The sequence below is a fragment of the Nematolebias whitei genome, chromosome 23 (genome assembly GCF_014905685.2).
Source record: "Nematolebias whitei isolate Nwh7 chromosome 23, NemWhi1, whole genome shotgun sequence".
Taxonomy (NCBI): domain Eukaryota; kingdom Metazoa; phylum Chordata; class Actinopteri; order Cyprinodontiformes; family Rivulidae; genus Nematolebias; species Nematolebias whitei.
This window is the reverse complement of record NC_056520.1, coordinates 14,008,890-14,035,027: the sequence shown is the minus strand read 5'-3', so window position 1 is coordinate 14,035,027 and position 26,138 is coordinate 14,008,890. Positions and strand designations below refer to the sequence as shown.

The following is a 26,138-nucleotide window of genomic DNA, read 5'->3' as shown; positions in this document are numbered from 1 at the left end:
AAGATGCCGAAAAATGCACAGAAGGAAAATGGATCCCAATAGAGTGAATGCTTCATGAACATCCAGACAATAAACGATCAGATACGTTTGGTTTTTATTCTTGATCTGTAAGTTTAAGTGTAAACAGAAGTGTGGAGTTAAAGAACTGTAAAGGCTCATGAGAAAGCAGACAGGAGAGGCCAGGAGCTGGAGCTGGTAGCACAAGCTTTTTCTTTCTTAAATATATTGTTAACGTTTTCATCTGGACCCATAATCCCTTGTCACCCTGTTGCACCCCTCCCTGCGGAAATCTTTGTGCCAAAAAAATTTGACCTTTGGGTTGCCACACCTTTAAAGACTTGTCCTGAAACACTTCCAGAAACGCTCCGATGTCAACAGTTTACCAACCAAAAAAAACTAGTCGGACAAAAAAAAAAAAAAAAAAAAAGAAGCAATATTTGATGATTTATCCTTAATGTTTGGTGCTTTTTTTCTGGTTCAAAACTTGTCAAAGGTCAGATGAACGAAAAATAAAAATTTTCTAAATCATGGATGATTCATCTTCAGTAATGAGGAGAACCATCTCAGCTGGTTTGAGGGTCCATTAAAGAAGTTCCTGTTGATGCTCACAGGTCAAACCAGTTTTAGGACATCATTGTGTGAATGCTTATTAAGCATTCACACTATTGTGATCCTGTCTATATTTAATATTCTTCCGACTATCTCCTTCCGCAGTTTTTAAGCTATTTCAACAAATCATAAATCAAAACGTTCAGCTCTTTCAGGACAATCCTGCTGTGACTTTTAGTATTGGTGCAACTTTAGCTTTTTTAAATATTTAGCCTTTTCTGCCATTTTTTTTTCCTCATAGAAAATGAATTGAGCTCATTTTCCATCCTTCACATCTTTAGATGTGTTCACAACCTTTTACTGCTCCTTTCACGTTTTGTTCTGGTTCAGCTTCTTTCAGCTTCCTTGTGCAATTAAAAAAAAGTCTACTTTTAGCTAATTTCAGCGGGTTTTTTTCAGCTGTTTTGTGCTTCTTTCTGCTAGCTACAACATTTCTGTGCTTCTACTAACTTCTTTCTGCTACTTTCAGCTTGTAATGCTTCTTTCAGCTTATTTCTGGCAGTTTCAGCTATTTCAGCTACTATTTAGCTGTTTTGATGCTAATTTTCGCTTTATCAGCTAATTCCAAAATTTTGGCACTGATTTAAGCTTTTTTCAGCCTAATTCAGCAAAAATGTGCTCTCTCTACTTCCTTCTAGTAATTTAAGCTTCTTTTTGCTTCTTTAGCTACTATTCAGTTGCTTTTTTTTTGTTTTTTTTTCAAATTTCTGCTTTTTTCAGACATTTTCCACTTTTTTGTGCTCATTCCTGCTTCTTCCAGCCTGACTGGGTACAACTGTGCTCTCTCCACTGGTAATTTAAGCTACTTTCTGACTTTTTAGCTACTTTTCAGCTGTTTCTTTTGCTAATCTCAGCTTTTTCAGCTAATTTACTAATGTTTGTGCTCATTTCTGCTTATTTAAACCAAATTCAGCAAATGTGTTCTTTCTGCTTTCTTCTGCTGATTTAGGCATGTTGTTCCATTTCAGCTCCATTTCAGCATTTCTTATATATATATTTAGCTAATTTCAGCTGTTTTTCAGCAAGTTCTTCTGCAATAAGCATTCACATTGCATCTTTGCACGTAATGTACGTCATTAGATTCTGGGTTCTGATCGGACCCACTTGACGTGGGCTTCTCACCACTTCATGAAACCCACAAATACAACAAAAGGAGATGCAAACCTTCAGATGTGTCATGTTTTGTTTTACTCCGAGCTCCAGTCTATGGGGTGATGTGTTCAGGTACTGGCAGCACCGGTTCCTTCACTTCCTGTTTGGTCAGAAACATTTGACGCAGCTTGATTGCTTACACCAGTTTGGATGTAGTTTTGAACGTTTCGAAGAGACGGAGCTTCACAATCGGTTCGCTGATGAAATGCGAGACGACAAAGTGTGTGTTTATATTTGCGAACGAGTCGGTGGACGGTTCGGCAGCAGCGTCAGAGCCTCGTTGTGTTTTTGTAGCAGGTCAGTGACGAGCCATCGCTCCTCTTTGAGACAAAGGCGTCGTTGATGCTCGGCGTGTCTTGTGTCAGTGAATGTCGACATCTGAGAGCCGAGTGTCAGATTTCAGGCTGCTGGGAGCGCTCGAGGAGGGGAGGAGCAATGCTTTCAAAAAGGATTCGATTCATTAAAATATCACTGAAGGTGTTAAAACAATTCAGGTGGATCAGAGAGTAGGAACACAGCTGGTTTATTCAGGTCATCTCAACTTCGGTTACTGTTCTCTCACTTTAAAAATTCTTGTTTTTTTTGATTGGGAAGTGTATTTTTTGCTAAAATAATCCCCAGTTCTCCCAACTGTTGCTTTAGAAAGAATGAATACGTTGAAGAAAGGTCAGTTTAAGAGAAGAAAAGCTCTTGTTTAGTTAATGTTAACATTTGCAACACACTTCTGGTTTTCATTGTGAAGAAGAAAATCCCAAAGAACTATAAACGTAAACTATAATATATAGGGATGCACGATATTATCGGCATGGTATCGGTATTGGATGATATTGGCGATAAAGTTAAATATCGGACATCGGCCATTCCATCAAAATAATCACAGATATAATAGGCGCTGTTTTTGTATGACAACCCAGTGACAAGGATGCCTGCAGCGCAACGTGATGACGTCACGTGCGCCCACCTGATCTGATCATGGCGCAGAGGAAGACGTCAAAATGTCGGAGCTGTGGAAGGTTTTTTTTTCGTTGACGACGTCAGATTCTGAAGATTTTTGGACTATGTTGAGCCTCGCTACAACGTCCTCAGTTGATGTTTTTCCGACGTAGCCTTACCCGATTTACAAGCCGTCATTTCCGACGTCATTGAGAAGCTAATAGCCGATAGCACTTGGGTGAGTTTTACCACAGGCATTTGGACGTCGTGTTAGCCCCGTTAGCATGATTAGTGTTACGGCACAATGGATAGACAAAAACTTTGAGCTTAAAAAGGCACAAGAGTGCAGAGGATCCCACACTGCAGCTATAGGAACCTGGAACAAACCTCCACAAGTGAGACAGCATCACAGCTGACTAATGCTAATAAATAACATTTAACACTTTTCATTTAATGTAAGTTAAAGTGCTATGCATATCATATGGCTGTTACTGAATATATGTCACCAGCTCTTACAGCTGTTACACAGTTTTTGTAGCAAATAAACCTAAGTAAGAGGAATATGTTCTGACAAAGGAAAGTATATTAAAAATATTGGTATCAGTATCGGTTATCGGCCAAATAAGTTTTAACATATCGGATATCGGCCAGAAATCCAATACCGTGCATCCCTAATAATATACATATAAAAGTAATATACAATGGATAAATACAATGCTGAATAAGGACATCAGATTAATAAGTAATTCTTGATATAGAGGCCAAACAAGTTGTAAAATTAAAAAAATTAATATAGTTTAAAATGATACAAATACAGTAGTCACTCATTTATTGCAGGGGTTATGTTCCAGATTCCCACCCACCCCCTTAAGTGAAAATCCACTAAGTAGCAACTTTATATTTATTTCAGTATTTATATACATTTATAAAAAAAAACTTCCCACACTCTTGCAATGTTCTAAACTCTTAAACCTACATCATTTTAACAACATACATGCAGTACTATATATGTAGCTACTAAATTTTACGCACTAGCTCTGCAGAACAGCAGCGGCTCGGTTCCGCTCCGACTTGGTTCCGTTTCGGTGGACCTACCCTGCTGGTTCTGGTCGGCTCTCTGGCTCGGGGTGGTGGCAGTGGGTTCCGGATGGAACGCTGGACCTTCAGCGGAGCGCGTCCTTCTCAGAAGTCCTCGTGGACCAGCTACCAGCTCTCAAGATTCACCGATGGGTCTGGAGGTCTGGTTCTGGTCCAGTTTGGTGGGTTCCGTGTGACTCTCTGCATCCGCTGGGCGCCGAAGTCACTGTAATAAGAGCCAAACTTTTTCCGATCAGATCAAAACTTTCCCTCTAGTGTTTCAGCAGGAGGAAATGGGGCTTTTGGGTGGGGCCCTGTTGGCTTCTGGGAAATATAGTCCTTATGAGTGGAGATACAGTGCAGACTTACTGAGAGAAAACTACAAAATGGTGGCGCCTGTCTGAAGTATTTCATTTTAAAAAACTTTTTACTGTACAATATCCAGTACTGTCTCAATCACGTGAGTAATATTAAAGTTGACAATCGTGTGTCCTGTACTTTTATTTACTCATGTTTAATCGTACTTTGAAAAACTGCGATAGAGCGAATCCATGAAAGTCGAACCGTGAAGTAGCGAGGGACTGCCGTTACGTAAAAGATGGAGATATTGTCGCTGATTTTATGAATTTTGTTCTGTTTTCCATAAAAAGAACAGGAAGTTGAAATGATAGAGTTGTTCAAAAGCTTTAACTGGCAGGAGTAGATGAGGTTAAACTTCTTCCTGCTCCTTGGAAAGAAATGTGACAGGAAATGTTTGGAAGAATAAATGAACATTTTTCATTTTTATGTTTCAGCAGCGTTGATCAGAAACTGACGCTTACATCGAGCTGCTGCAGTTTTCGCTTCCTGAACACAAGCAGACGCAGAAAACAGCTTCAGTGCTGAAAACTTTCTGCTGCTTTAAGAAGCATAGAATGAACGCTTGTTTTGAATACTGAAGCTTTATTGTTGAATATTAAAATGAGCCCCTTCAAGGTCCGATAATTTATCTTCAGTTTGCACCACTTTAATTTCTTTGTTTGCGTCTTTCGCAAATGTCTGCATCATTTTGTCACGCTGAGCTCTTCTCAAACGCTCTGAATGAGACGTCTGTGGTTTTGTTTCAAGCGTTGCATTAGAGGGGGCGGGGCCATCGGCCTCGCCTTCTCAGTGAGCACCTATTTAAACATCTTGATGTTTAAAAAAAAAAGTTATTGCATTTTTAATGTTGACAGACTGATCAGCTGTTCGAGTGCTGTTCTGATCCGCCGCCGTCGGTCTTTGTGTTCTCAGCAGGGCTGCTATACACAAACACTGAACTAATCCTCTCTGCTGATGAACACATGAATGACGGAGGATGGGTGTGTGCGTGTTTGTGCCCAGACGGCTGCACAATGTCGGCTTTATACAAACACAAGTTTGATTCTGTCTCGGTGTTTCAGACGAGAGAAGTAAAAAATATTCATAGTAATTGTGCTATTTGATAAACTATAAAAGCTTGACGTTAGAAGTAGGAAGCTTAGTCAAATGGGAATGTTTTTGGTTATATAGCTTCGTCGGTTATTTATGAATCATTTCTGAAAGTTTATTTTGCAAAATTAGAAACGAATGTTTTGATACGTTTAGATTTTTGTCCCGAAAATGATGCAAAAACTGCTGGCACAGCCCTACAGAACCTCACTGACCTACACAAGGCGAAGGTGAACAAGGCCAGGCTGATTCTGGCAGATCCTGATCATCCACTCCATGGCGAGTTCAGGTTGCTTCCATCTGGACGCAGGTATCTGCAGCCCAGATGTACGACAGACTATCCCTGTAGCAATAAGGCTTCTCATCGAACAATGATGATTAGGCCTGTTGCGATAAACAATAAATCAATTAATCGCATGATAAATGAAAATTATCGACCTCATTTTCATTTCTCGGCTTTATCATTTCTTCGTGTCTCTCTCTTTCTACTGAAGACACTGGATGACAAAAAGGCTCAGCTCCAGTTCTCTTCACCGACCCCTCCCTTTCTCTTTTCTCTTTAAAATCTATGTTAACCGTCCAAAAATTGCATTTTTGGATCGTTAAAAGCAGCTAAGCTGAGAGGCTAAGCTACGAGCTAAGCTAACAAGCCGACGTCGGAAGAAAAAAGCCTCCGTCTTGTCAAAGCTCCAAAATTCACGGTTGAAACCTGTGCCTTTGTGTAAAAAGATGTTTTTCTCTGCAAAAAGAACTTGTTTACTGATTCTTTTATTTAAAGCTTTGCGTGAAAAATGCTATGCTAAAGATCTCAAACCACACCGAGCGGCCACCATTTTGAAAATCAAAAAAAAAAAAAAAGGAGAGACAGCCCATGTCACGTCAAGGGGCCTCCCTCCCATTTTTCTTAGACATTTTGCTCGCTCCCTCACTATCCATCCTTTGGTTCAAACAGTCTTATACTGCCATCTGGTGGTCAAAAAAGGTACTACATGCAGAAAAAGAAACGTTTGTTTTTAAATTTGAGAATAATTACTAATTATTCTCAAATTTCAAACAATATTATTGTTTATCGCAATAATTTCTGAGACAGTCGCCCAGCAAAATTTGTTTTCGTGACAGGCCTAGTGAAGATTTCTGTGCTGTTAGTTTAATGTCTCCACGTCTTGTGTAGTATGGATGTTTTATGTGCCACTGACTGAAACAAATTGCCCCTCGGGGATAATAAAGATTCTTGAACTTGAACAGATTAACCCATAAGTCGTGCTCAAATTCTTCCCAGTAATTAAGCTTCATTAAAAAGAGTCGAACTTTGATACTAAGCTTGTAAACGTTGTGCTTTCACTCATTCTGTGCCACGAAACGGGGCCGATTTTAGATGTTTGATTAAAAAAAAATGTTGGTGTGAAAAGTTTCCCTTTGTAACACTGAACTGTCTGACCCCACAGAGTTCTGTACATCGGCCTGGCCTGCAACACGGCTCGTTACCTGTACATCTCATACCTGGAGAACGCCTGGATCGTCCTGCCCATGGAGGTCCTCCAAGGTAAACACCTTTTATTTGCACTGGCAGGCCATTAGAACCGAGGAGGAGCAGGAACTGAGCATGTTTGCCCAACAGGACGCTTATCAAGCGTCTTTCTTCCTCCTGCAGCCAACCATTCATCAACAGCTCTGACACAGCCACTTTATAGGAGCAGAAGCTAAATCTACAGCTTTAAAACTGTTCGTGCTTATAGCCCTCAAAAGAAGAGAACGCTTTCAGGAAAGCTCAGACAGACCTTTTTTTTCTTCTGTCTTTATTTTATCGTGCCTGTTGGTTTTTGCTTTTAGATGACGCATGCATAAAGCCGAAACTACGTGCAGCTGCTGCACAGGCCCGTGTCTACTTTCAGACGTCCGCCCACAGAACAAACAAACGAAGCTCAGTAAAGAGCTTCAGCGTCTCATCCTGCTTAAACTAAGGTTGAGCAGAGAAATGATCAAAAACACAGTTTGAAGCTATCCGGAAGAAGCGAGGCGCTTTACAGACGGAAAACATTTCTGCAGCCGTTTGAGGACTTTGTTTGATGAGCTGCCACCTTCTCTCTGTGTTCAGGTGACTCTGTTAGTTTATTTATTTTACCTTTTATTATGTATGAATCTTCTGGACAATAAACAACAGCATTATGAGTTCAAGGGTTGACAAAATTAACCAAAAGAAAAGGAATATATACATAAACACACACACACACACACACATATATATATATATATATATATATATATATATATATATATATATATATATATATATATATATATACACACACACACACCCAATGCTTAATTTCAAGTTCAAGGTTCTTTGTCATTCGCATCACATGTGGTACATGACGTGGAATGAAATTGTGTCCCCAAGGTCTGTTACACCCAAAAACAACAAAAATATAAAGTATATAAAAAAAGAAAGTATACAAGGATCTAAGATATACGCTAACCAATAATAATGTAATATAATACTGTGTATTATTTGAGCCGGATCCCGCCAGAACAGGATCCGGGAACTCTCTCTTATTTTGATAGGGTATGTTCCAGTGACTGTTTTGCTTGGATCCAGTAACTCTCAGGCTTACTAATAATAAAGTTATGAACAAATATGACTGCGTTGAACGAATGAAACTTATATTGGATGTTTAAACTGAAAATAAGTACATAAACACTCATTTTAAACACAACAACCACTTATGAACTTCTTAATATCACATACGATCTGCCTCTTCTTGACAGAATCATTGTTTACAAATGTAGGTAAATGTAGATGCTTAACCTGTTAAAATACACCAAAATGCAGGAAATTGCATCTACTTTATTCAAAATTTTATGGGGGATGGCCCCCAAACACTCCCAGCCCTTTCTTCCCACTATTTGCGTTCCAGCATTGATCGGTTTACAAATTAGGCCCTGCATTCCCCTATATCAACTTTTATTTATACAGGTTTAATCCCATTAAGCCTCTGGGACTCATTTATAAGAGAGACTTGATTTTAACGAAGAGCGATGACAACAGTGGACAACAAAGACGACAATAGACAATAATGAAAGGAGGGAGGGTCTTTACATAGCCATCATTTTGTTATGGCCTTTTATCAGATATCAAGAAAATTTTCAGAAGGTAAACATCATCTGTGGCTAGTTCGTCTTGAAAATGTCCCAGAGGCATTGATGTAAAGGAACAAGTGATATTCAAGCCCATTGTCTTTGAGAATATTTTTGTTCCTTCTGTCCACAAGGGCTGTATAGGTGGGCCCGGCCAAAATATATGTCCATGATCTGATTTCTACAGCACACTGCAGATGTAGCACTGAATTTAGACTTTTGTTGAAGTGTTATGAATATAATATGAATATTATGTTCGTCCAACCAAAGTCATGCCAGGAGTTGGAGTTAGTTGACGTAAACTGTATTTCCCAGACCCTTATCCGCTTATTCTCTGTTAGTTTATTTTTCCCATTTTTGTTTTATATACCGCAGTTTGTTGAGTCCCTTTTAAGTTTGATCAAACATTGGTACAGTGTACTTCGAAGAACTTTGTCACTTCCAGGGTTATCAGTGTTAATAAAAATGTTAACAATTGAGAAGTCTTTAATGGTAAACTTGTTTGTCCTTTTTCTAATATAGTTGCGTAATTGTAAGTATCTGAAAAAGTTTTGTTTCTCCAGGCCATACATTTTACGTAAAGTGGCAAAAAGCCATGAGTTTAGTCTTTTCGATAAATGTGTATGCTGCGATAATGCCATGCGACACCCACTGTTTAGATCTAGTGCATTAGAAGACGGGTAAAAAAAAAATCAGGGTCATATGCTGGTCACCTATGAAGTTTTATCTCCTCCTGGAGAAGTAGCTGCTCCGCAATTCCTTCCAAATTTTCACTGTCAGATTAACCCACTGGCTGGTTGTCAAAAAAAAAAATCCTTCTTAAGAGCTGCATGGCCAAGCATAAGCTGGATTGATGTATAAGAAAGAGTCGTTTCAATACTTTTCCATTTCACACAATTAGATGGGTTACACCATCAAATCAATGGTTTCAAGTGGACAGATGTGTAATAATCCCTCAATCAAGGTGCAAAGTAAACAAGTTCAGTCATTACAGACTTCTTAGCAGGAGGTGATCTGGTGGATGAAGAAGACTCGGCTGCTATCATCCTCAGACTGTAAATAACACAGAGTTTAAAAAATTAAAAAAAGTTAATTAGATCACAATAATACAATACCTCTTCTTGCACGGTCATCATATGAGGTGGTTGGATATTCTCTCTCGCTCATCATCGATGTGGCAGGGCTTTAATCTGGTCCAGGGCTTGTTGACAATATCAGTTTTAGCTTTTTCATAAAGTGCTGCTACAGCTTTTTGGCTAAGTATTGACGTGATGGGATGTCGTAGAGGGGCGCAAGAACGTTAAAGCCAGCGCATCAACAACATTCGGACGTAGATCCAGAGCTTTAAAAACGTTATTGCTCTGGACCGATCTGAATTACCTGATAAACCTGGTATTGATACTGATATTACCTGATACCTCAGGGCTCTGTTCTGGGGCCATTGTTGTTTTTGATCTATCTGCTCTCTCTTGGTCCAATGCTGTCATCTTTTAAGGATATCTCATATCACTGTTATGCCGATGACATTCAGTTGTACATCTCTTTTTTTACCAAATGAGGTTTCAAAAATACAAATCTTACTCAACTGTATGGAATCAGTTAAAAGCTGGATGACAGAAAGTTTTCTTCAGCTGAACAGCGAGAAAACTGAAGTAATCATCTTTGCTCCAGAAAAAACAACTGCAGTGATAAAGCAGAACCTTGGACCTCTTGGTCATTTAGCTAAGTCCTCAGTTAGAAATCTTGGGCTAACCTTTGACTCTTGTTTTACCCTGGAAAATCATATTAAGTCTCTGGTTCGTTCCTGTTTCTACCATCTGCGTAACATGGCCAAACTTAGCCATATTGTTTCCCGTCCAGAAATGGAAATGTTAATTCATGCATTTGTTTCATCTCGCCTGGATTATTGTAATGCACTGTATACATGTTTCAACAAAACCTCCCTAGACCGGTTGCAGTCTGTGCAAAATGCTGCGGCTCGACTCCTGACTGGATCATCAAAGTATTGCCATGTAACACCACTTTTAAAACAACTTCATTGGCTCCCAGTTCAACATCGAGTGGATTTTAAGGTTTTGGTTTTAACCTGGAGAGCTTTACATGGTCAAACACCAAACTACATAACAGAACTTTTACATCCCTACACACCGATCAGAGCTCTGAGGTCCTGTGATCAAGGCCTGCTGACTGTCCCCCAGACAAAATTGAAAGCTAAAGGAGATGGAGCCTTTTCTTCCGTGGCTCCAAGACTCTGGAACTCTCTTCCTCAAACTCTCCGATCACTGGACTCGGTGATTTCTTTTAAAAGTCAGCTAAAAACTTATCTTTTTAAATCTGCTTTTGCCTGAATTTGTTTTTTTTGCTTTTGTTTATCTGATTTGTTGAAGCGTTTTGTGATTTTTACCTTGAGAAGCGCTATATAAATAAAGTTTTACTTACTTACTTATAAAGGTTGTTTAAATGCTGCTGTTATCTGCGTTTGAACCAAACTGCGTTCACATTCGGATGGTGTCGTTTCAAGCGCGTTAACAAGTTCGATGTGTTGCCTGCTGCAGAGCCAATCTCCGTGAAACAACGTCGACACACAGCTTTGGATTTGTTCGCTTGTCTTTTACCAAGAAAGCCGTAATGTTCCCAAACAGGAGACCGCAACGAGAAGCTAATGCTAATGCTGCGCGTGCTGCAAGGCTATGCAACAATTGCGGCGTGCTGAAACACGCTTAGGAACTTTAGTTCCGCGGCGCATAATCTCTCGTTAATAAAATTTAATGAGTGGAAAAAATAACCACACGTGGACCGAACCGAACATGCTGTACTGAAACGATTCAATACACCCACATGTACTGTTACACCACTATTTAGTATACAAGTAAAGTTGCACTTCACTCAGTGTACTTTATATACCAACAGTGTGATAAGTTGACCAGCAGTCTGGTAACCTATGGCTCTGCCCCCGAGACAACTACTCCAACCATATAACCTCACGCTAACACTTGAGGGCGCATGGATCCTTAAAGAAGGAGACGCGCTAAAACCTACAGAGGAGTCAGTTTAAATGACTGAAACGTTGATTATTGTTTGCACAACTTCAAATTTCGTCAACACTTCCCTTTTAACTCCACGGCACATGCAGTACGTGCTTCCCCAAAAATTTATGCTACTCTTTTTTTTTTTTTGCCACCCTCTCTGCTGGCAAAAAGAGCAAAACCGACAATGTAACTCCGATTGGACGAGAGTTCCCACTTTGTTATGGCCTGTCTCAAAGACCATAACAAAAAGGAGGAAGCATGCAGGAATAACTTGGAAATTGTTTCATTTTTTTAACTCAAGAATTATCATCTGAAAGAGCAATGAGCATTTTGCCTCTCTCTGAACTGAACTCCACTGGACACTTTGGCCAGCTGTCTCCAGTTCCCAATTAGCTCCCAATCACCTGTAGATCCTGAAATATGCAAACAGGAACCCAGAGAATAGGGCCTGTGGTTGTAACACGACTGTGCTAGTTTCAACTGAAACAGGAAGTTGTCCCCAGCAGAAAATTGAGATGGTGCAGGAAATGTACATGTACAGTTTCTGAACGCCAGCAGCTCAGGGGCCGGACATCCAGTGATTAAAGTGAGAGGTTTTCTCGTCGTTTCAGCTACGTACAAGTGCATATTGAAATGAAACGGTGTTCCCCAGGCTCACGGTGCAAAACAATACAACACGCAGTGCAGATCCACAACAGAACAATAAATACAAACAGATCTATAATAAATGCAAAAAGACATCTAATCTAAACAAGCAATTAAGAGACAAGACTAGAGACATGTGTTGATTAGTACATGTGTAGTACATGAGGTAGAAACACGAGTTTCTCTCTTTCTTTTTTTTTTATAGCAGCAGAGATGTAGCTAAGGTGCAGATTGCAAAAACAGTACAACACATTTAGGTTGTGTGTGTGTGTGTCAGAGTCCAGAGTTATAGAGTCTTATTATAAAATTTTATTTAAATAATTAAATTCATTATTATGGAAATAAACCAAGTGTTACAATGATCTGTTACCTTTTAAATGTGTTTGTGTTGCACTGAATCATAAATATGGGGGCCGAGATGGTGTAGAGACAGGGCAGCCGGCTTGGAACCCGAAAGTCCCAGGTTTGATCCCCAGACACTGCACATCACGTGGTGTCTCTGGGCAGCACACCTCATCCCCAAAATGCCCCCCAGGCGCTTTCAATAGCTGCCCACTGCACCACCTGGTGGTGGATGGGTTAAATGCAGAGACTAATTTCGCCATTGTATGGAAACGTACAGTGCTGACCTTGTGATGACATTATTATTATTATAAATGCAATAAATGAAACTCAACCCCCCCCCCCCCCCCCCAAAAAAAAAAATAAAAAAGAAAAAAGAAAAAAATTGGTGGGGAGAGGGGGAGTTGGGTCCATCATGAATAAATGCTTAGACATTAATACGTAGACGCCCCGTTGGACGTTGAACGGCATTCCTACGTCGGCGCCATCTTGGTGGAGTCGGGAGGAAAACGGAGTCGGTAAAATGCCTCGTACGTGTGCTGCTTCAACAAGTCTCTTGATCGTTTTTCAAAAGTCAAGTCAAAGTCACTTTATTGTAAAAACTGCAGTATGTACAGGACATACACAGGATTGAAATTACATTTCTCTCAGACCCCTGGTGCAACAATAACCATTTAACATTAAAACATTTAATAAACATAAGCATCAAATGATACGGTCTTAAATTGTAATATGGCGGTATAAAAAATATTTACAAAAAGTATATCTATAAAATAAAATGAAATGAAGTGAAGGTCCTGACATTGGCATTTGTAGTTGAGTGGCAAAGCAGCATATGAAGTGAATGTACATAGTATATGTATGAAGTCCTTGATATTGGTGTAGGCAAAGTGACCTATGCAATAAGGCTAGTACAAAATATATATCAACAGTAGTGTGAATATAAACAGTATTAATATAACATATATATATAGTTTTTCAGCCATAGTCTGCATAATTTTCACCATTATAACAGTGTCTTCGGAGTGTACTCCCGCGCAGAATTTATTTATTCGTTTAATTTTCATTCATTCATTCAACCTGGTATTTACTTTAGTCTGCTCATGGTATTGTATCTAATAATCAAAATATATGCAGTTAATTATATAACAACTCGGTTAACAAATCCATAGTTGAAAAGGAACTGTTAGCAGTTCCTTTAAAGGCTTTTACATTAAAAGTCTGTAACATTTATTGTTATTCATATATTATTAAACTGTAACATACACTGTTTTGTTTTGTTTTTTGTACTACTTTACGGCTGATTAAACATGAATTACTGATGTGTGGGATTAATAAAGTTATTGTACTAAACTAAGAAGCTTTAATACATTGTTTTTGGTACCTGTTTACAACTTTAGTGTGTGTGTGGGGGGCATTAATGTAAAGTTCACCGTTAAAATGTGCTTTAAAATCCTGTTTGTATTAGATCACAGTGCCGCTTTGACTCCTCCAATATGGCGGACACACGGTTACGGCACATCAGCAGGCCAACTCAGTCAACGGGGCATCTACATATTAATGTCTATGAATAAATGAATGAATGATTTTTTTTTTTTTTTAGGAAGTCATTGATAGGCTGTTCTAGTTTTTACTGTATAAGTTCTCTGTAAAATCACAGATTATTTGTAGAAAAACGGACTAGTTTCTTGTTTTTGTGCATTATTGACGCAAAAATGAGTTTAAATGTTTTGTCATAAATCTCTGTGCATGTGTGTTGTCCAGGTGTGACCCATGCCTCGGTGTGGGCAGCTTGTATCTCTTTCCTGAGCGCCGCCGTCCCACCGGCTCTGAGGACTTCAGCTCAGGGGATCCTGCAGGGTCTGCACCTCGGGCTGGGTCGGGGCTGTGGAGCCATGGTGGGAGGAGTCTTCGTCAATTTTTTTGGTATAATTTTTTTTTTTTGGCACCATGTATGGAGCTAGGTTGTTGAGGGCTTTGTAGGTTACAAGTAAGATTAGAAGTTTTTTTTTTTTTCGTTGTTTTTGGTAATTTTTATTTTTAAATCTTAACATCACGGTGCAGCTAAATGACCAGTCAGTGGACGTTTAAGATGCAAAAATAGTTTATTTATTTTTTATTCATTTTATGTATTTTTTTTTTTATTTTTTCCAGGGGCTGCAGAGACTTTCAGAGGACTCGGCATGGCCTCCCTCATCATCCTCCTCATCTTCTCCTTCATCCAGTGTCTAAGTGGAGAGATCGAAGGGAAAGGTGGGGAGAATTACTTTTTTTATTTCCCCCCAGAATTACAAATTCCTTTGTTGATTAAAGTAAAAAAAAAAAAAAGCACAAAGTGTGTTTGTCTCTGGTCTTAAAGGCATGATTGCAGTGAAAATATTTAGTTTTTAACTCGGCGATCAATGTTTCCTCTAACTCTTAACTGCATTTGGTAACACTTCTGTTCTTTCCGTGAATTTAGTCTTTTCTGCCAGTTAATTTAATTATAAATCACCCCCATCAAACCCCTATTTACGACCAGCTTTAAGGACAACCAAACGTATACATCGTAAAAATGTTAAACGTAGTAACTGACTTCAAATCTAATCGTCTCCTGCTTTTCCAGAGGATAAAATCCTGGCAGAGAACATCCCAGTTCCCTCCAGCCCGGTTCCCATTGCTACCATCGACCTAGTTGAGAGCCACAGCGACCCCAGCAGCCTAACGCCGCCGAGGCAGGCCACCGCGTTGCCAGTAATGAAAACAAAACACCAGGAGGACCAGGAGGACGTGACGAAGCCGGCCTGGGTGCTCTCCGGCGCCCCCTGGGTCACCATCGCCTTCGCGCTGGTCCAGATCAGAGAGCTGATGAACCTGAAGAAGGGCCCCCCTGCAGGGAACCAGCGACTGCAGGTGAACACAAACACAGTGTTCAATAGATCAGGCAGACACAGAGAGAGCGTATTTTCCATCCAACTGCCACCAGACAACAGAGGAAACACACCAGCTGATCTACACCTAAAACAGCTTTAATTTATATTTAGAATGATGCTTTGTACATGTCTGGCTTAATGATGGACGATAAAGTATTTTTATGGGTATTATTTAAAAAAAAAATATATATATATATATAAACTTTGTTTATTGAACTGACCACTTTAAATCGTTTCAGATGATGTTTACAGTTTTTATCTGATAGCTTCATTGTTCCTGAAGTCGAGGCAGACATAACACCAAGCATCTGAGAGCCACGCTTTAGTTTTTCTAAACTTCTTGTTCCGACATAATGATTTGCATTTTCTGTGTCTGCTCGTGTTTAGTCTGCTTTATGTCGTTTTGCTTTTTTTTATGTTTTTATTTTTGCTGTACAACACAAATTTCATTGCAACATACATGTAAATATAAAGAAAACAGGCTTATAACAAATATATAGCACAGGGTAATATCATTTTTTCACATAAAAGTTGATTTTTTTTTAAAAACATAGAGAAAAACGGTTCAGTGGTCTTGAGTTTTTATTTTTAAAGTGTCTCCTGAAGCAGGGGTTCTCAAACTTTTGGGGTTCAGGGACCCCTTACAGGGGAGAAAACGTTTCAGGGACCCCCTCATGTTTTTAAAATAATTGTCTTCAGTTTGTCTCTTTAATGCAGTGGAAATATTTGTGTAACATAAATACTTAAGACCTGTTCTTTAATAGTGTTAATGCAATTTTTTATTCTTTTTAACATGAGGTATTTTTCATTCAAGATGCAATTAATTAACAACATTTTTAATTTCAACTTCCAAAAACTACAGTTTTGAGAAAATTAACAGTTTAACACTTTAAAACTTTACTTATTCACGTAATGAACATAAATGTATCGACACTTCAAATTATTACAATAAACTGAACAGAATCATAACGGCAGTAGTCGTACCAAGTAACAGGGCTTAATGTGTAAACCGATCGATGCCGGAATGCAAATAGCGGATGGACTGTGGGAGTGGGGGGTCTGGGGGTCCTCCCCCAGAAATATTTTAATAAAGTAGATGTGATTTCCTGCGTTTTGGTGTATTTTAACTCGTTTTTAAACATCTACATGCTTGTAAAAAATAAAAATAAAATACACTTCTTTTTTTTTTCTTCGGACCCCCAGGGGTCCGGGGACCCTAGTTTGAGAACCACTGTCCTGAAGTAAAACAGACTTGTGATGTTCTGAGCACAAAGACACAAAAAACAAAGCAAAAAGCTGAACAGGAGATAAAATAAACCTTTGGTTTAACTTCTTTTTTAACAAACGCTCCTGACAAGTTTTTAGGTTTAAACTCTGTAAAGACCTTTCGCCGTGGAAATACTTGTGCTGGTTAAGTCGTTGGATGGACTGTAACGTTAAAACTAGGGGTGCACCGATTGCAGTTTTCTGGCCGATCACCGATTTCTAAAAAGTCTGACCTGCCGAATCCGATTTCGGCCGATACGATTTTGTTTTAGAAGCGACACTGTCAGGTGTTCTAAGGCCACAATGCACCTTCAATTTTCCAATATTATGTTATTGAAAAAAATACCCTTGAACAATAAACTAGAAACAATACAAACTTGTTTTAACTGGCCATGAGGTCATGCTCTGAAATATAAAAGAAGTTCAGACAATTCTTGTTAACTAGAAAAAAAATCTGTAAAATCGGTTTCTCATGTACAGGTGCTGGTCATAAAAATAGAATATCACGAAAAAGTTTGATTTATTTCAGTAATCCCATTCAAAAAGTGAAACTTGCATATTATATTCATTTATTACACGCAGACTGATATATTTCAAATGCTTCTTTTAATGTCTATGATTATAACTGACAACTAATGAAAACCCCCAAATCAGTATCTCAGAAAATTAGAATATTTTGAAAAGATGTTGAAGACACTTGGTGCTACAATTTAATCAGCTAATTAACTCAAAACACCTGCAAAGGCCTTTAAATGGTCTCTCAGTCTAGTTCTGTTGGCTACACAATCATGGGGAAGACTGCTGACTTGACAATTGTCTAAAAGATGACCACTGACACCTTGCACAAGGAGGGCAAGACACATTTTGATTGTTAAAGAGGCTGGCTGTTCACAGAGCTCTGTGTCCAAGCACATTAATAGATAGGTGAAGGGAAGGAAACTATATGATAGAAAAAAGTGTACAAGCAATAGGGATAACCACACCCTGGAGAGGATTGTGAAACAAAACCCATTCCAAAATGTGGGGGAGATGCACAGAGTGGACTTCAGCTGGAGTCAGTGCTTCAAGAACCACCACGCACAGACGTATGCAAGACATGGGTTTCAGCTGTCGCATTCCTTGTGTCAAGCCACTCTTGAACAAGAGACAGCGTCAGAAGCGTCTCGCCTGGGGCTGCTGCTGAGTGATGTAATGTTCTCTGATGAAAGTATATTTTGCATTTCCTTTGGAAATCAATGTCCCAGAGTCTGGAGGAAGAGAGGAGAGGCACAGAATCCATGTTGCTTGAGGTCCAGTGTCAAGTTTTCAGTCAGTGATGGTTCGGGGTGCCATGTCATCTGCTGGTGTTGGTCCACTTTGTTCTCTGAGGTCCAGGGTCAACACAGACATCTACAGGAAGTTTTAGAGCACTTCATGCTTCCTGCTGCTGACCAACTTTATGGATATGCAGATTTCATTTTCCATCAGGACTTGGCACCTGCACACCGTGCCAAAGCTACCAGTACCTGGTTTAAGGACCATGGTATCCCTGTTCTTAACTGGCCAGCAAACTCACCTGACCTTAACCAAATAGAAAATCTATGGAGTATTGTGAAGAGGAAGATGTGATACACCAGACCCAACAATTCAGAAGAGCTGAAGGCCACTATCAGAGCAACCTGGGCTCTCATGACACCTGAGCAGTGACACAGACTGATGGACTCCATGCCACGCTGCATTGCTGCAGTAATCCAGGCAAAAGGAGCAACAACTAAGTATTGATGCTGTACATGCTCATACTTTTCAGTTGGCCAACATTTCTAAAAATCCTTTTTTATTGGTCTTAAGTAATGTTCTAATTTTCTGCGAGACTGGATTTGGGGTTTTCATTAGTTGTCAGTTATAATCGTCAACATTAAAATAAATAAACATGTGAAATATATCAGTCTGTGTGTAATAAATGAATATAATATATACAAGTATCGGCCGATCTCAGATCTCCCAAAATTAAAGAAATCGGGGCCGAAAAATCAGTGCACCTCTAGTTAAAAGTCCATCAAAAGGGTAAGAACGTGTTTTGTTCTAGAGAACGTGTTTTCGCTATCCCAAACTTTACGTGTATTAATTGAATGCTTTAAAAAAAAAAAAACTTCTAAAATCCTGAAAGCCTTCTGCTCAGTTCTCTAACGAAGTCTGCTGAACATGTCCGACATGATGTTATGGCTCAAAGTCCAACATTTTAGATGCTTTGAGGTGAAATTGACCCCCTCTGTAAACACTAATGTAGCAGCATGTTCCAGTTCGTGTCACTGTTTCCGTTGTCTTTGTTCAGTTCTGTGTAAAAACGTCTTTTCTTCATGCACTAAGTTTCACTAATCAGATACTTCCTTTTTTCATCGGCTTGCTGCTCAAACTGAAGAAAGGTGAGACGTTTAGCGTGTGAAGCGAAATGGAAAAGTACCGCTTGTGTGTGCAGGGTGGAGGTGGGGTGACGTGTGTGTGGAGGGGTTTAGTGCAGAGGGTGTGTGCTGATATGTGGTGTTTTAGCAGCGACTAATCTCTACCTGTGTGCGGTTTGTGGGCGTGTCCCTGCATGCGTGTGTCTGCGAGTCTGCCGACCCCAGCTTAAACTGCATGAGTTGTTCCTGCTGAGGTCATCACTGGCCCCGCCCCCTGGCTGACATTTTCCTGTGTGTGAGCACGTCAATCAGATTTTATTTTTAGATGTTTGAAATTTCTGACTGCATCAGCTGATGGTCTGGTGACATAAATGCACCTTTCGTCACACCTCAGGTATTCAGAAATGTTCCTACCCGACTCGTGTTGCTGCTTTCGTTCAGCGAAACATTTTTAAACGAACACCGAGTCGAACAATAACAGCAGATTCCAACAAAACTGATTCGTTCTTAAGTTTTAGAGAGTGCAAAACGGAACGCAAATGCCATGACCAAAAATAAAATGTACATGTCACAAAGAAACACAATCAAAAAAGTACAACCACATTTTATGATGCTACAAATCAGAAAACAACTCCACAAAATGGTTAAAAAACACACAATTAAATGGCCAAATTTTAACTGTTAAAATATGGTAAAAATATATATTTTTAAATTCTTAACAATAATAGGTCAAGCAACATTCTATTAAAAAAAAAACTTCACTAAAAAACATTAAATCAACAAAATAAAATATTCAATTAACTGCAGATTATATAACAAAACTAGAAAACAAGATAATATTTAAACACATCCAACAAAAATACATAAAAACAGAGTACAGAAAATAAAACTAAATGTAATTTGACCTCAGTGTTTTTATATCTTTATTAAATAAATAAAAACGTAAAAATCTGTATGTTTATGAATTTGTCGCCTGGTCAAAAATGAACAAATTAGAGCTTTACATTGAAAAAATACTGAAGGTATTATTTTGGTTCCACTGGTATTTAAACCAGACTGGTTTAAATGTTTTTTTTTTTGTGTGTGTGTGTTTTTTTTTTTTTAACCAAATAAATAAAAAGCTAAAATTAGAAAAATAAATTTTTTGTGCCGGATCAAAAACCTTGACGCATTGTGGTGAATTCACAAGACCCAGATGTAGCTTGAAAAATACCTTCAGTGTGAAACTCTAGGAAGTTTGGTAGTGCAATAAAAACATTTTCAGTCAGTAAGGAGAAACACACTTATAAAGTTTAAGAAGTTAAAAATTTGACTCTAAACTTCATCAAAATGAAGAATTAATGTGAAGATTTTAAGCTATTTGCTGTTTTTCTTTGAAGAAAATTTTCTTACTAATTGGCTTTTAATGTGACTAACAGAACTGTATTGAACTGTTTTGTAATCGGGTTGAATTGAACTGTGTGTAATTAAATTAAATGAATTTGGAATGGATTGAGTTGTAATTTGATTGTCCGGAATAAACTGGGTCTTACTGAAACAAGTTTAATGAAAGGGGTTATATTGAAATTAATTAGGTCAAATGAATGGGTTTAAACTTAAAGGAACGGAGTTTAATGGATACATTTGAATGTACAGTATTGGAATTAAATTGATTAAATTTAAATAAGGTGTAAGTGTAATGAATTGGACAGAATACAAATACACCTGGCTGTATTAAAATTATATGGATTAAATAAATTAATTTGGTCTTACTGGAATCGGGATGCATTGAAATCAATTATTTGTCAATCCATTACCTTCCGCTTGTTCCGGGATTGGGTCACAGGGTAGCAGCTTAAGCAGGGAGGCCCAGGCTTCTCTTCCAGCTTTTCTGGGAGGCCCAGATCAGCCAAGAAACATGGTTTCTCTAGTGGGTCACCTCTGACATGCACATAAAACTTACGTAGGGGTGTGTTCAGGGGGCATCCTTACCAGGTTCCCCAATCACCTCAACTGGCTCCTTTTGATTTGGAGAAGTAGCGGCTCTTCTCCAAGTCTGTAACCCTGAATGGGTCTGACTTACTGCCGTAAACAAACTCTTTGCACCGCTTGTATAGGGACTGAATGACCTGTAGCAACGGACCCACAATATTATACATTCCTATGATGTACCTCAAGGGACATCGTTCAATGACTTCTCCAAGTCCACATAACACATGTAAACTTAATGGGCAAACTCCCATGTCCCATCGAGGACCCTAGTGAGGGTGAAGAGTTGGTCTAGTGTTCTGCAGCAGGGATTGAATCTACATTGTTCCTCCTGAATCTGAGGTTTGGCTATCGATCTGATTCATTTCTACAGTACCCCTGAATAGACCTTACCGGGCAGGCTAATGATTATGATGCTGCTATAATTGGAACACACCCTCTGGTCCCACTTTTTAACTTAAAAAAGTAGAACCACCCTAGTCTGCCAGTCCAGTGGCACTGCCCCCAGTGTCTACACAATGTTGCAAAGGCCTGTGAACCAAGTCAGCTCAGCAATATCCAGAGCCTTGAGGAACTTAGGGTGGATCTTATCCACCTTAGAGCCCTGCCACTGTTGAGCTTTTTTAACTACCTTGGTGACCTCAGCCCTCGTTATGGACGGGCCAACCCACAAGTCCTTCGTTGAAGATGTGCTGGTGGGATTCAGAAGGTCCGAGAAGTGTTCCGTCCACTGCTCGACAACATCACTGGTTGAGGTCAACAGCACCACACCTCAACTCTACACTACGTTTGGAAAGTGCTGGTTTCCCCACCTCAGCCTTATGGTTTGCCAGAGTCTCCTCGGAGCTGACCGAGAGTCTATCCAAGGCCTCACCGAACTCCTCACACATCCGAGCTTTGGCCTCAGCAACAGCCAGGGCTGCAGCTTGCCAGCCAGTACCCCTCAGCTGCCTCCTGTGTCCTACCACACAACAAGGCCCTATATGTCTCCTCCATCAGTTTGATGGCCTCTCTCACCCGGGATGTGTACCACTGGGTTTGAGGATAGCTGCCGCAAGAAGCACCAATAACTTTGTGGCCACAGTTCAAGGCAACCGCCTCAACAATTTAAATTGAGGATTCTTATAATGGTTTCATTTGCCAAGTATTCCCAGCAAACCCTCACTACACATTTGAGTCTACCAGGTCTTTTCGGCATCTTACCCCACCATCTGATCCAACTCACCACCAGGTGATGATCAGTTGATAGCTCAGTCCCTCACTTCACCCAAATGTCCAAAACATACAGCTGCAGATTAGATGACATGACTACTAAGTCTGTCATTGATCTGAGGCCTAGGGTGTCCTGGTGCCATGTGCAGATATGGTCACCCTTATATTTGAGCATGGTGTTCGTGATGGACAAACTGACTAGCACAGAAGTCCAACAACAGAACATAGCTCAAGCTCAGATCAGAGAGGCCATTCCTCCTAATCACACCCCTCCAGGTAGGCACAAACAACAGTCGAGTCTGGCCCCTAGGCCTGGCTGCAGGGTGGGGCCCCCGGTAACCCACGTCTGGGCAAAGGACACTGAGCTCCTTGTTCCTCTCAGTCAAAATTGTATTTTATTAAGTGAAATGAATTGAATTTCACTTGTTTGTTTTAGTGCCCTGATTTCAATTCAGTTTATTTCTATAGTGCCAAGTCACAACATAAGTCATTTCAGGGCACTGAACAGAATCATTCATATACATAAAAAGTGAGTTAATAATGTTATTTATCTGAAGAGCAGACTGCTTTGAGTTTAACTTCATCGCAGACTCCCATCTTGAGCAAGCATTAAAGTAATAGTGTAAGAAACCTCCAGCAGAACCAGGCTCAGGACAAGCAGCCATCTGCTTCAACTGGCTGGGTTAGAGAGGAACAGATACACAATGGCAGGTTGAGAATCACATGTTAAGATGGAAATAATATCAAATGAAAACGATTCAATTTTAACAATTCCTTTTAAGAAATGTGGTCAATTTGTCCTCCATTAGTCTAAACCTATGGCAGCATAACAAGCCAACCCTAACTATAGGATTTATCAAAAAGGAACGTCTTCAGCCCAATCTTAAAACTGGACAATGTGTCAGAAACTGGAAGTTGGTTCCACAAGAGAGGAGCCTGATAACTGAAAGATCTTCCTCACATTCTGCTTTGGAAGCTCTAGGAACCGCAAGTAAGCCTGCCGTCTGAGAGCGAAGTGCCCTGTTAGGAAAGTATAGAACAATAAGATCTGTAATATAAGATGGAGCTAGGTTGTTGAGTGCTTTGTAAGTTAGAAGTACGATTTTGAATTCTATTCTGAATTTGACAGGAAGCCAATGGAGAAAAGCTTAAACGAGAGAAATATGGTCTCTCCTACTAACTCCCATTAAGACTCTGGCAGCAGCATTTTGGATCAACTGAAGACTTTTTAAAGAAGTATTTGGACACCCAGATAATAAACCATTGAAATAGTTCAGCCTAGATGTGACAAATGCATGAACCAGTTTTTCTGCATCATTTTTAAATAAAATGTTTCTAATTTTAGTGATATTTCGCTGGTGGAAGAAGGCAGTTCTAGTAATGTTTTTAATATGGGGGACAAAAGACATGTCCTGATCAAAAATAACACCAAGATTTTAACATTAGAACTGGAGGCCAGATTAATGTCATCCAAGGAGGGAGAAAGACTAAAAAATGTATTCCTAAAATGCTCAGGTGCAAAAACCAAAACATTAGTCTTGTCTGAGTTTAAAGGCAGAAAATTAAGGGTCATCCATGTTTTTAGGTCTTTAAGACATCCTTGTAGTCTTAAGTAGTTGATTGGATTCATTGGGTTTCATGGCCAAGTATAACTGTATTATCAGCATAACAATGAAATTTTATCCCATGCTGTTTAATAACTTTACCTAATCGAAGCATATATAAGCTAAAGAGTATGGGTCCAAGCACTGAACCCTGAGGAACTACATGACTATCTTTGGTATATGAAGAAGATTCATTATTTACATTTACAAATTGGAATCTATCAGATAAATATGATCTAAACAATTTAAGTGCTGTTCCTGTAATTTCAATATCATATTCAAGCCTGTAATATAATATTATGATCAACTGTATCAAATGCAGCACTGAGGTCTAACGAGACCAGTGTAGACCCCTGTCCATTGTCAGAGGCCATGAGAATATCATTGGTAACGTTCACCAGTGCAGATTCAGTGCTGTGTTGAGCTCTAAAACCTGACTGAAACTCTTCAAACAGATTATTTCTTTCCAGGTGTTTTCACAAATGAACTACAACTATTTTCTAGAATTTTTGAGATAACTGTTATATTAGGTAATGATGTCCAGTTAACCAGTGAATACAGGGTGCAATGGTGGGTACTATAGTTATACCCAGATATGAATCTTAGCGCATAGTGATAGACGGTGTCCAACATCTTCAAGGTGCTTGCAGGAACATTCGTGTAAATAATGTCACTATAATTGCATTTGCAAGGTGTTTCCTAGCATTCAGAGTTAAAGATTTATTTCTGAAAAAGAAACCCAATTTTAATTTTATTTTTTTTAACCAATTTTTCAATGTGAGGCTTAAAGGAGAGCTGTGCATTGACCAAGATTCTCAAGTACTGGTATTTATAAGAGTCGACAAACTCAATGGGAACACCATTTGTAGATAAGATAGTAGGAAGAACTGCTGTTACCAACTTCCTGTTTGAAAACAACATCCCTTTGGTTTAATCAGCATTTAGCACCAGTTTGAGATGGAATAAATCTGACTGAATGATGTCGAATGCAGACTGTAAAAGCTGGAAAGCCTTAGCAACTCTTCTAGCTCAACAATAAACAACTGCGTCACTGGCATAAAAATGTAAGGATGCATCAGGAATGATCTGACCTACATTACTTATGTAGATTGTGAACAGGGTGGGTACTTACAGCTTAGCTCGAAAATCAATTGAGTCTGGGCGCTCGAAGTGTGGCACATTCCTTCACATATGGTAGGCAGCTTCAAAATTGCCAGATCCGGTGCCGACGTCTTCTGAATTTGTCGATAAGCCAGAAACCCACTGATTCCAAAAAGCTGAAATCCTGCTATCATAACTCCAATTATGTATGCGTCTTCCACGTCCTCAATGGACATTACAGAGAGACGCACCATCTTCCACTGGCCCCAGGTGTATCCCGAAGCAAATGTCCTTTCAGGGCATGAGGGCTCTCCTTTTCCCTGTCTTCTCGTCGAGAAAATTTTATCAGTTGCGTTTAGACCAGCTGAACAAATCCATGATTTACAGTTCAGATGCTATGTAGAGAGAGGCTCTGAAAAAGGTTCACAGGACAAGAGAGCAAAAAGCAGGAGGGAGGCAGGAGCGGGTGAAGCGACCGTCTTCATCGAGAACAAGCTGGAATGTTGCAGAAAATTTGTTCAATAAAGTCCAGGACAGAAGAGCAACAAGGAGGAGGTATGAGATTAGGTAGAAGGAAGTCCAGATGTTGTCCAGAAATCAAGACGCATTTAGGAAGTAGAACGCAGACTTTTAATCTCAGAACTCATCAAATTTCCAGGACAAAGGAGCGCAGAGGCTGATACGAGGTAGAAGGAAGTCCAAAAATATAGTTTTTGCTTCCAGATGTATAAGTAATTACTGTTAACAGTAAAATTGTTCATTTTATTTCTTTCTTCTTGTTGCCAGGATACTAACCCTCCGCTGCCGGCTGAATACGAGCCAGAGTCGACGTCACACAGAAACCAGAACGATGAGCAACAAGCCTCTGAAACCCAACCAGACAGTGCCCACCCGCCTCCTGCAGACTCTTAACCCCAAACAAACGCACTTCGGCTCCGACGAGGTGTCTAAGGAAAACAGACTGAACACACTCAGCTTCAAGCTTAGTGTTTGATTTCTGCAAAATTTTCTACCCCAAGTCTTAAATGAAGTGTTAAAATCTGCTTTGTTTGGGAATTACCTCAAACTCTGTATTTATATAAATTATTGAACAATAATTATAATTTATATGGTGGAAATAATGTCCAGGAAGTATCTGTCAACGAGGTGTATAGTTGTTTTTTCAGCAGGCACTTGAAGCAGAGGTGCGTGTTGTGGCGTTCACTCCTCAGGGTGAACAAATCCAACGCACCTCTCATCTGTGTATATTATATTTCCTGCTGTTGTACTGGGAAGGGCCTTGCTTTTCCTTTTATAGGTTATTGAACTCAATTTAAAAGGAGTGAT

The 26,138-nt window shown here is 39.5% G+C and overlaps 1 protein-coding gene across 1 annotated transcript in view; it reads left to right on the top strand.

The window, feature by feature from the left end:
• Positions 1 to 25,823, top strand: part of LOC119428907 (major facilitator superfamily domain-containing protein 6) — a 29,839-nt gene extending 4,016 nt beyond the window's left edge. The window contains exons 3-7 of the mRNA XM_037696605.1: positions 6,666 to 6,763; positions 14,136 to 14,297; positions 14,526 to 14,624; positions 14,977 to 15,263; positions 25,599 to 25,823. Of these exons, the coding sequence (XP_037552533.1) occupies positions 6,666 to 6,763; positions 14,136 to 14,297; positions 14,526 to 14,624; positions 14,977 to 15,263; positions 25,599 to 25,724 (772 nt within the window). The 3' untranslated portion in view covers positions 25,725 to 25,823. The remainder of the gene's footprint in view (positions 1 to 6,665; positions 6,764 to 14,135; positions 14,298 to 14,525; positions 14,625 to 14,976; positions 15,264 to 25,598) is intronic.
• The last annotated feature ends 315 nt before the right edge of the window (positions 25,824 to 26,138 follow it).